A 12,041-nucleotide genomic window follows, 5' to 3' on the forward strand; every position below is an offset into this window, starting at 1 on the left:
TCTGGCTCACAACGAACAAACTCGCCAAAGTTACCTGAAGACCCACATCCCCATCACGAGTAGTTGTTCATTATTTATTTAAAGACATTAGACAGACCGCGATAAGTTCACAACTCCAATTTTTCCCGAATTATCGAGATAACGAGAGTATAAACAGTGCCAAGTGTGTGTGCCATAGGATTATTTCCACCGGCGATTGTTAAAATCAAGAGAAAAGGTTTGTGATTTTATTCAGCGATTTAATTATTGTGGTAAAGTGCTCAGTGAATTAATCTATGTGTGATGGGGTAATTAGGGGGGTAATTAAGACGTACTGGAGGCAGAATCCATGTCAAATCGCTCTAAATTGCAACAACAATTAATGATATTTCGGAAAAAATTATATTTTATGGAGAGATCAGCCGATTTTATTGGAAAATTTTCCAGTTGTTTTTTGCAAATTTCATAATTTATTTAGGTTAATGAAAATAAATATTAAATTTGAGGAAAATTTCGAGGCTTCAGGTGAGATATCCAGGTCTGGTCAGGGGCAATGTTTTGTTAAAAAATTACGGGGCCTTGTTAGATGAAACTAACATCTGTGTGCCGAATGTTTGTGTATACTCGGATTTGTAAAGGTAAAAGGGTATGTGGGGTAGCGAGTCAGTGTGTCAACCGTTCTCACGTCTCTTCCTCTGATCGTCTTCCTCCTCTTCTTCGCGGAGAACAAGGCCGAGATTATATATATACATATATATGTGTGGGTGTGTGTGGGACACTGAGATAGAATGTAATGAGCCCGGGAGGTTGAATTCAAAGACTGCAATTTTTATTAATCACTCGCGATTGAGAAAGGGAATAATAAAAATGTTAATATTCGGTTCACCAACATTTGAGGATATTAAAAAATTAATTGTTTCAACAAACACGAAATAATTACAGGTAGAGACTTTTGAATGATTTTTCACTGAATTTTAAATCATTTTTCCAGTTTATTTAATTTATTTAACGTGATTTTAGTCCTATAATTTCACAATTCTCAATATTTTTTTAAATAATTGAGGTCTGAAGAAATGGGCTTTATTCACACGTGAAACTATTTAAAGTTTTTTTTATTTAAAATCTCCGAGGATTTAATTAACAACATTTTCTTTAATAAAAATTTCGAAAAAATTCCCTGTGCATTTTTTTATGAAATAAATATTCAAATTCTAATTTTTTTTATTACATTGAGTAGTTTTATTGCTTCGGAGATGATCGGAAAATAAATAAAATTAGTTTTTTTCCATGAAACTAAATTACAAAAGTTTATTCAATATTTAAAGTCAGATAAATTGAGACCTTCGTAAAACCACCAGAAAAATTTCAAAATTCCAACTTTCCCGTCTCCGCCAATTTTCTAATTCACCTCAAACACAGGTGTAATTTCCCGCTTTCTGCATTCGCGTTGAAGATGAAACGATACATATAACACGCAAAACAAGTTTCCCCGTCAGCTCATTTCCGTGATCCCAGTAATCATCAATGTGTCCTACCTTTTCCTCAGTATTTTAACGATTCTCTTAACTAGATTCACCTTAGACTCAAGACATTATTCCTAATCCTAAACATTCCAATCCAAATTCTGCATCGCACATTATTTAATTTTTTTTATCTCCGGCATTAGACCCTAATTTTATTTCTCCGCAATTCGGTAAATTTTTTGTTCCCCCAAAAAATCGAGAAATTCTGACGCGAAACCGACTGCTCATTGGATACGTCCGCGATATCCTAACGGTACTCTCGTCTTCTCTTACCTTGAATCACTTTCACACTCGTGAAAAATTTTTGCGATGAATTTTGAAGGTAGAAAGGGGCGTTGAACATCCGGGTTCTGGGACTTCACCTGGCGCATATGGTACTTGTTTTGTCCGAACTGCATAACGGTGTTTTCCCGGGTTGAAGAGGGGGGGGGGGGAGGCGGAGGGTTACGTCACGGATTGCACCTGTCACGCATGACGAAGGTACATGCAATAAGGTAAAAAAAAAATGAAGATACGAGACCCTTTGGATTTTTTTGCTGGAGATATGACCGGCGAATTCACCGGGAAGAAGGAAAGCCGTTTCACTCGGTGTCTTAATTTTCTGTGGGATTTTTTTTTCCCTGATGATCATTTTATGGTGTAATTTGAGGGAGGAGCACTTTCCCGTCGGCTGAGGAATGTTTTCAGTGGGTCAATGCAGTATCTATCTTGATGGAGATCTTCCAGTTTTAACAGTCGTTTCTAAAACGTTGGATTATTGGTCTGTCTCTGCCCGAGTTCCACTTATTGCAGAGTACATTAAAAAATAGGGAATTGAAAATACATTTTTTTCGGTAATTGGGAATTTCAGAAGAAATTTTTGATTTTTAAAGAGAGGGGACTGATTAGGGCCTCGCTCAGGCCCGGGAAATTTATATTATTCACTTTAAGGTGTCTGCGAGGAGACAGTTAATTATAATGCAGTGACATAAAGAAAATGATTAATAACAAGTGTGCCATAAACAATAAAAGTTAGAGTTCTGTGTGAACTGCTAAATTTATTGGATTTAATTATAACAGATTTGAAGGAACAAATTGTGAAAAGAATATTTATTAAATAATTTAAAAACGTCATATTTTTATTAGTTGAAAAATTGTTTATTTAGAAAAGGCACTTAAAGTAATTTTTTTTTATTCGTGTGGAGCTTAACCCCATGATTCGAGAATTTTTTAATTAAATTTGAAATTTGAAAAAACCGAATCGGGTTTCTAGGATATTAAAGTGTTGCATTAATAAAAAAAAATACAGTTCAAATTTTTCAACTATCACTATGAAAAAAAATCCCTAAAAAAATAATCCGATTTCTGGTACGAGGCAGAAAAAAATGAATTTGAGTTTCCCAATAGTTCTATATATTCTCCACTTAGTTCGAAGAATTATTTTTGATTCTCAGTGTTTCATTTATTCATTCCTTCATATAAATGAATAATTCGTGTATTTCACTGAATCGAGTATTTCTGGGGCATTCGGTATTTGGGCCAACTCTTTATATCAATAAAAAACCCGAGAAACCTCGAAACGAAATTTTAAAGAAATTTATACAGCGACAGAGTCTGTCAGGCACGCGTCTGCTTTCCTTTTATTCCTCCGACCCCCTCCCCCCCCTATGTAAATTCGATGTTATTAATGGTGCGAGCCAATGTGATATCGCAGGTGGAGAATCCCAATTCGCACAACCGGATAATATCGAAGTAGGTTTTTCCGAAATTTCTGAAAAACATTTTTGTTCCGTTTTTTTATTGAAAATCATTCCCAATAACATCAACAATATTTATATAATATAGAGCTGAGTTCGCAGAGTTGAACATATGGTAATCAATATCTTGTGATAATGATATCATTTGAATGTTAAATAATTGCGAGACAGTATTTTTTTAATCGAAATCTGAAGAAAGAATAATTTTTTAATTTAATGGGTTTATGTTCATTACTGACTAGAAATTATTTATTCCTGAAGTTGGGACATGCATAATTGATTACTTCGCAGAACCATCAGATTCCCAATAAATACTTTACAAACAATCAATTTATTTCATAATTTATTGTCCTATTTTAATTATTTAATATGAAAACCTTTGAAGAAAAACGGGTTTTCAACAAATGCCACTATAACGACATTAATGAATACTAAATACTTATGAACAATGTATAAACAAACCTTTGAACAATCCTCCTGAACTCCCCTTATTGATCAGTCAATAAATAACGAAAATTTAATTGAAAAAAAAAACTGAAAATATTGAAAAAGAAATTTCCTCGTAAAAACCATTTCTCGCGCAGTGCAATTTCTAAAAAAAAGTAAACAAACTTAAGCAGCACACATGGTTGTAGCTAATTCATAATTTAATCCACTTATTATAATAAGAGGTCCGTCCCACTGGTACATCCTGAATCCTGTCCTTTCTCTCTAGCGCTCCTTCGGCCTAAAACGACAGCATTTCGATCGCATTATTGGACGGCATTATCTCGGATGACATAACTCTCACCCAAATTACAGTGACTTACATATTTTTTTTATCCTCAATTGTTCCCAAGATTGAAATAACACGAGTCACGGTGTCTAAGATACTCCTCAAACGGATACATCAAGATAAAATGGTGGAAATTTATTCTGAACAGTAGGGCAAGACATTAGGGACTTCCGAACTAATTTGTCGTCTCTTAAACGATAAATTCATCTTCTACTGAATAATGACGATTTTTTCAACAACATTTTGTGTAGAACAATAATCAAAAATATAAATTTTCCGTCTCTAATTAATCAACCGATTAATCCTTTTAATCTTAAGGATCGTATCAGGAAAATTAATTGTTGCATTATAAATATTACTTTTTACACAACAACAATATAAATCAAAAAATATAAATTAATGGGAAAATGTTATCAAGATTAATTTAGAGAGAAAATATTCTAGCGCGTCGAAATGAGCTATTAATTTCATTTCTCATTGATTAATCTTCTAGATCATCAATTACTATTAAAAAAAAATATTTTCACTTTAAATTAATAATCTTTAAAAAATAATTAAGCTCATAGATAATTAAAAACATCTCAAAATGCGATGAATCTCCTATATTTTGTTCCATTCTGTTAGCTTCTAGTGCTCCCCATTAAATTGATGCTCCATTGATAAAGCTTGTTATCATGATGAATCACCGTGTTCTTAATTCAACAAATAGTTTCACGCATTTCTCCTCTCTCAATTGCACATCAGACCGAATGAAAGGAGGAATAAATTCCGGATTGAAATAAATTTAGACAAGTGTTGGCGTCACGCTCGAGGTGGCCAAAAATCCGATGGATTTGGGTCTCGGAAATTTTCTAGGATGTTAGTTTACAAGAGAGTGATCAATGCTGGAGAAGGCCTTGGATTTGGTTTTAGCCTCGAGTAATTTTTTTGGGCCGCTTTCACCCGAGTGCCAGCGACCCCGTCTCCCTCACCTTTTTCAATAAAAAAAATCACCATTTCCTCGTCGATTGAATCCCAAAACAACCGGTGATTTTGTTTCAATTATCGATTGACCATCGGAGTATTCGTGAGATGGTAATTAATTAATTGGCGGTACTCCAGTGCGCAAATCGCATTGATTAAGAACGTGAGAAATATATTATTCCATTCAACTAATTCAATTGCTTTCGTTCCGGAAAATTCTGGATTTATCGGACTGTGGAACTTATAATCGAATCATTTTTCCGGCAAGGGGATGGAATTTCTCTATTTAGGAGAGAAGGGATTCTGCCCTTGGGGAGTGTGTGATTGTCTTGAAAGGGACTAATGAAAATTAAATTTGATAAATGAGAAACAGACGCGAGCGAGGCAAAGCAGAGCTGTGGCCATCGATAACTCGAGAAAATTAATTGACGGGAGTAATTTTTTTTTTATTTTTTCATTTTCAATTTCATTTTGGAGCCCTTTTTTTACTTTTAAAATGAAAGTTGATTTTTTAAATTTTATCTTTTGGTCTGGAGATAGGGGCAATCAATGAGAGGTAAAGCGGGCCTCGTGGATTGCGTTTCAACTGAGTTTTTGGGAAATATCTGCAAATCCGGGGGAAATAATAAAATTTTCATGATAAACTTTTTTGTAAAGCGTATTACTGGCTATAAAACAGGTCATGACATCAATTGTCCTATTTCTCTTAGATTTCAAGATATTTGTAAAGTAAATCATTAAAACTATTTAAAAAATCGACAAGAGAAAAATATTCCGAAAATTCCTTAAAAAATTGTAGAAAAAATTTGTGGATCGATTAACACATCAAAAAAGCTATCGCCGATCTCCAAAAAAATTTACAATCGAATGAATGATTGTTAGCAGCCCCCCGTGTGTACCCTGTCGATGAGAAGCTCCCTCAGACACCCCAAAACATCGTCATCTCCATTTTCCCCGATTCTTCCCTCTAACCACTGCGGGGTGATTGATCGTAACAATCTCCACATAATATAGCTGAAAATATCAAAGTCGAGGCTTCACCGTGACTAGCCGGAAAATCCTCTCGAGTTAATTCGTCGTGGTCTGCAGCAATTTCGTCCGCGGCTGTTAAGCTTTGGCATTTGGGTTTCTAAAACGTCGGGGAAAAAAAAGAAGCCCTGGGATTTTTTCGATCCTTGATGGAGGAAAAATTACGCTTGATGAACGTCCTCGGGATAAATTGTCCAGGTGAATTCTCTAGGGGGAGGGATGCCCTGGAAATTAGCCCGGGCGTTTTCCCATTTACCGAACGGAATTTTGTTAATTTCATTCAAACCCTAATCAGTCAACTTCATCCCTTCTCGAGTGAAATATTTATCAAACAGATAGTGTTTGTGATGAGTGGGAAAAAGGGGGTTTATCTTATGGAAAAGTATGTGATATAGAAAATATATTGTATATTATGTATTATATATTGTTATGTAATATTGTTTGACATATTTTTCGTAAAATTAAGAGCACGGGGATTATTCCACGGAGGAAGGAAAATATCAGCAAAATAGTGGGGTTTCTCGTGGTCTTTCTCACACTTTTTTCTACCGAGAACGATAAAAATAAAATGCGAGGATTAATGGGAGGGAAGAAACTCACTCGCGCTTTCACGGATTATCTGCAATCCCCACCTTCGCGACTTCCGCATTCGGTCAGGAGTGCCAGTCTGAAGTCACCTCGGTGTGTACATGCGGGCGAAGACCAATATCTAGGTCATCCTGTCATCGGTTGGAACTACTCGGGTACAGGTTCGAATCAGAGGTATTAACAGAATCGTCAGGAATTTTTTTCTCTCATTTTTTTGTTCACTTTATTTTTTGCGATATTTTTCCATTGATAGCCTTTGACCGACGTTATTTGGTTTTGCGTAGAATTTTACGGTGTGAATAGCGGGGATTATTGAAATGTTTAGAAATGTAATTACATAATTTTCATAACAGATAGGATTTTTAACGATTTTTTTACCGTTTTTTTAATGGAAAAATGTGGACTTTAACTCTTTGCTGGTAATGAGTTCATTTTTAATTCAAAATTCGTTGAGATCTACTGAGTAAAATTTGAAAAATCTTTCACGATTTTCAAGAACTTTTCAAACACTTCAAAATGAGCTCAAATTTAGCTAAATCGCATCGTTCGTTCTCCATAAATTTTGACAACTAAAAAAGATTTCGACATCAAAAACAAAGAAAATATTTCGATTTTTCCTGGTCAATTTATTTTCAATATCATTTTTTAAATTTCGTGAAATCGATGACTGTGTCATCGCTCTCTCCCCACCCCAATTCATTCACATCGTCCCCTCCCCCTCCTCCTCTACCAGAAATTCGAGCGCACGAGTGTCTTTCACCTGTGCTCACGAAGAAGAGAATCGGTTACAAAAAACATGAAGAATTTTTTTTTATTTCATTAAGAAAAGCGCGACAGGAGGGGGTGGGGGGACTTCTAGGGCCCACACACATACATTTAGTAATGGTTTCTGGGGGGATTTAACCCCACCTCTGAGAGTACATAAGAAGCACAGACGTACAGTGGTTCGGAACGGGGCAAGTCCCAAGTGGCGTCAGTAGGTCACTGGGACGCGGCTCGCAGCCGCAACGAGGCCCACTCGCACGCTCAGTCAGTCCCCGCCGGCCAGGACAGCCACTCCGGGCCCCACAAGTCACACATCCCCACTGCAGAAGTCGCGGGACCATTTGGGCCCACGAGAGGCCCAAAAAAAAATTTTTTTCGCTAAAAAAAGTGCCGACAGTCGGTATCAAAAGGAGAAAATAACGCGATCACTTCCGGGAAAAAATAGGAAAAAAATCAAAACGCAGACCTGGACATCCGGGTCGACTTGTGATATATATTTTTTTCTTGATATCGTTTTATGAGAACTTACGAGTGATCAAGTGAGGTACCTTTTGTTCTCTTTCTATTTAATTTCAGATAGATGAGTGCAGTGATTAATATTTTTTGCCGGTGAATTTATGGTTTTTTTGTTGTCTTTGCGAATTGTCATGCTCGTTGGCGATGAATGAAAGCACACGACGGCAATGAATTGAAACGGAATATTTTTTTTTTGTTGTCAATGGCCCGTTGGCGATGAATTTAACTCTCTCAATGTCCCGGAACGAGTGACTAACTGGTGGAAAATTTAATAATGATTAGAAAAACTTGTGGAAAATATCTTCGCGTCTTGACGGAACTATTATAATGGTTTTTGCTCGATGTTTGACGTAATTTTGACGTTTTTGTTTTGCAGAATACACACACTCAACCACCATGGAAATAACGCGGAGGAGTTTATGGCGAGCCATTTTCAGTTGTCTATTGCTGGCATGTGTGAGTAAAATACTTTTCAGTGAATTTCGCGTCATTTTATTTCATTGTTTCGCTCGCAGAACGAGGAGAAGGTTACGGAGAGCGCTTTTCAGGATTTATGAGCGTCAGTGCTGACGTGTGTTGGAGTAATATATTTTTTAGTGAATTTCCCGGAAAAGTCGCGAAAAATTGCATTTAATTTTTTTTCCACTTTCGGAGATGGCGAAGTTTACGGAAAGTTAATTCTATTTGAATGCCGTTCATTTTACGTTTCTTTTGTAAATTGACGAGAGATCATGACAAAATTTCGCGTTTATTTAAAATTGTTTTTATTGGTGGTTTTTATTTGGAGAACGTGAAAGAGCTTATGGAGATTTCTTTGTAGTTAAGTATTACTGATCGTGTTGGTATGAGTGAGTTTCATATTGTTGCAGTGAATTTTGCTGAAAAATTGTCAAAATTTCGCGTTTTTATTCATTTGTCAATTTTTTGCGATAAACGCTAAGGAATTTGTAAGGATTTACAGAACAATTCACACGAGTTTTCACTTTAACCTGGCCATTTCTATCGTGAGTAAATTTTTTTGCGAATTTCGCGAGAAAAATCTGCAAAAAAACTTTGCGTTTGTTCAAATTATTTGATTCTCGCCAGAGAACGCGGTCGACTTATCGAACAATTATCTTCACTTTAATTTTCCCTCGGAGGCTGGCCTGAGTAATTAAATACTTTCGCAATGAAATTTTGCGTTATTACCAATGTTTGCGGTTTTGTTTATCCCCTTCGACTGTCCGGAAATGCGACTATTGACTTGCTGCATTCTCTAATGCCCCCCATCCTCCCCATAAACCGCGAATCGACGAACCCAGTGCACGTGCGCTGGGAAAATCCATTACGATTTTGAATCGAATCGCAAAATATTTGCGGGTGGAATTCGCGAGTACTTAATGATGCTACGTGTTGTTAAGGAGCTCATTAATGACTCGCTGGAGGTGTTACGGGCAGGCAAGTTTTTTAAATGATTCTCTAATGAATCTCCGTTATTCATTAGTCGGCTCTAATTCAGCGATCGGTCAGTCGAGGAGATTTACGGAGCGTGATTTTTTTAGTTGAAAACAAACCGTAAATAACTATTATTATAATAAATTAAACCTCAAAATTGCGTCTGTCATATTCAAAAATACTTCAGGGACTTCCTGCGTTATTTACGCAAATTATTAGTGATTATGGACAAAGAAAAAAATTATATGATATCATATAATAAACAGTATCTTATATATTATTATATAATATACCATTTATCATATAGTATTATTTTTTAATTGATTTGGAAAATATTTACGAAGATTTTAAACCAAAATTTAGAGCAAAAAAAAACTTTCGTCAACAATTTTCGCGTCATTCCCCCCTCCTCTTCCCGCGACTCTCGTAAACAATGAGATGACGAGAGGAAAAATTCGCAAATTTAATTGAGAGAATTAAAAAAAAACGATGATATGCGACATGCGTCTGGCAGGTAGAAAGAAGGAAAGACCTGGTGAATAGCCGCCGAACCGATGATAGTAGGTCACTGCGCCGGACGCGCATTGCCCTCCTCATGCGTTTGAGAGAGTTGGCGAGGTACATCAGCCGTATTAAACCCAACGTACAGCCGCTATTGGCTCGGGATGTACCATTCGTGGATATGGAGTATTGGAATTGATATAGAATGTCACTGGAGTGATGTGCGTTAACTGGTGGCAATATCGGCAACACGGACACACCTTTGAATCGTTATGTCCGGCATTGGGATCAACTTGTTTTCTTTCAAGTTCCAGCTTTCTTTCTTGGTAAATGTCTCCGGGGCTGGCCCCGTATTGGACCGGCATGAGTTGCCGGTTTTTTATGGGTTTATTTCGATGTAGTCGGGGGGGGGGGAGATGATTTATTTACAAACATTTGCGGAAAGTTATTTTAGATTTTTATTTCAATCGCGATTTAACGACCATTTTTTTTTGACGAATTGGGGAGATTATAGGGCAGTTGTTTAATTGGTTATTTTAAGGGCTAAATAATGGATTTATTGAGGGAAATGAGGAAATAATTAATTTATTGTCGTTGGGGAGATTCTTGAATTCATTCGGATTTCATGAATATTTTTATTTCATTCGGCGATAAATTAAAGTTGATGAATAAATTTCATTTATTATGTCGATAATCCGGGTTTTTTATGGTTTATTGGATTTTTGTATTGTAGGTCGGGTCATTGAGAATTTATTCGGGATTTTGAAGTCGTGAAATTAATTTGGTTCAGTAGGTCTCCAGTGTCCTCCAACAAAATTTATTTTTTAAGTATTTTGAGAGCAGATCTTTTGAGTTCTTTTTTTATTGTCGTAATTACAATATTTTAAAATCGCAATTAATAATGAAAATAGATATTTCATTTTAGTAAGTTATTAGGGCTGTTTTGAAATGTCGGTAACAGCTGCATCTAATCTCCAAATCCCCAATTGTTAAAAATTTTACCCTGAAATTTTTAACAATGATTAATAACTCCCTCAAAATTCCAATTACCAATATAGAAATAAATGGATTTAGGGAGAAAGGACTCCTCTATTCCTCGGAGATGATTTTCCGCGCGGCCTTTCTCGCACAACAAAGGGGGGATTTCGACGGCAATTCATATAATAGAAGCGGGGGCGTACGGTCAGGAGTGATGGAGTTGGAAATGTCTACAGGTGGATGACTGCTCCTAATGCGCTTCAACTTTCCTTCCCATCTTTGGGGAAAAATTGGTCGGCGGCTCCTTTACAGCTCCTCAAAGTCACACCACAACCGTAAACAAAGGAAATCCGCTCACCAAGAGAAACATTCAATCAAATTCACCAAAAAAAAACGCAAAATTACAGCTCAAACCGCAATTTTTCCGTAATTTTTACCCAACGACTGAGAAATTTTACGAATTTGTTTTTCGAAGTTGCTGGGTGCTTACCCTGTAACCCCGTGAATCGCGGCATTGCCGACAGTCCGCCGAGGCTGCGCCGACATTGGCCGAGTCTCGGCCGACTGTTGGCCATTCGTCATCTCCTCCCAGGGTAATGGGGGATTAATCTCGGCCGCGGTATTTTAATCTGTTTTCGGGGAAGTCTAAGGGGATGTGCATCGTGAGTTATTCGGTAAAGAGGGTTTAATAAGTTTCCGAGGGGGAGGATTGAATGGGGGGTCGTTAAATTAATCGTTGAAGCTTAGTCACTTTCGTGCTATTAGCGATGGCGCCTGATATCCACAATCTTGCGGTTGTGACCACAGGCGGCGAGTTTACTCTAGTCTTTTCAACCGCTCGTCACGCCCGTCAATCCTATATTTTACTCCCACTAATTCGATATTTCAATACCAGACGAGAATATAAGAGGTGGGGTGTGAAAAATTGAAAGATTATACGTCAGGCAACGCATAAATAAATTAAAGGCCATTAGATGTCACTCTATTACCGTATAAATTTAATAGTCAAGTACTTAGTAATTAGGTACTTAGTATTCACACAAAAATCAAGTACTAAATAGTTGATACTCACTATTTTGGCAGCTACTGAAAGTACCAATCTACTTAGAACTACTCGTCCTTCACAAAGTCGACTTCATACCCTTTAAATCACCCCCCCCTGAAATATCTAAATATTTACCACAAAATGACAGAAAAAAATGTGAAACGCATGTCAATGAACCGGAAGCGCCTGTCCCGCAATATCACTTGGAT

The 12,041-nt window shown here is 36.7% G+C and overlaps 1 protein-coding gene across 3 annotated transcripts in view; it reads left to right on the forward strand.

The window, feature by feature from the left end:
* The window catches only part of LOC135161756 (cuticlin-4), an 18,061-nt gene continuing 6,020 nt past the window's right edge, over positions 1 to 12,041 (forward strand). Inside the window, exons 1-2 of one of the 3 annotated variants that reach the window (XM_064119617.1) lie at positions 1 to 217; positions 8,251 to 8,330. In XM_064119617.1, coding sequence (XP_063975687.1) covers positions 8,271 to 8,330 — 60 coding nt within the window. In that variant the 5' untranslated portion in view covers positions 1 to 217; positions 8,251 to 8,270. Of the gene's footprint in view, positions 218 to 7,538; positions 7,903 to 8,250; positions 8,331 to 12,041 lie in introns of those variants that run through there. The other 2 variants (XM_064119616.1, XM_064119618.1) reach the window with 2 other exon arrangements.

The sequence above is a fragment of the Diachasmimorpha longicaudata genome, chromosome 4, assembly GCF_034640455.1.
Source record: "Diachasmimorpha longicaudata isolate KC_UGA_2023 chromosome 4, iyDiaLong2, whole genome shotgun sequence".
Taxonomy (NCBI): domain Eukaryota; kingdom Metazoa; phylum Arthropoda; class Insecta; order Hymenoptera; family Braconidae; genus Diachasmimorpha; species Diachasmimorpha longicaudata.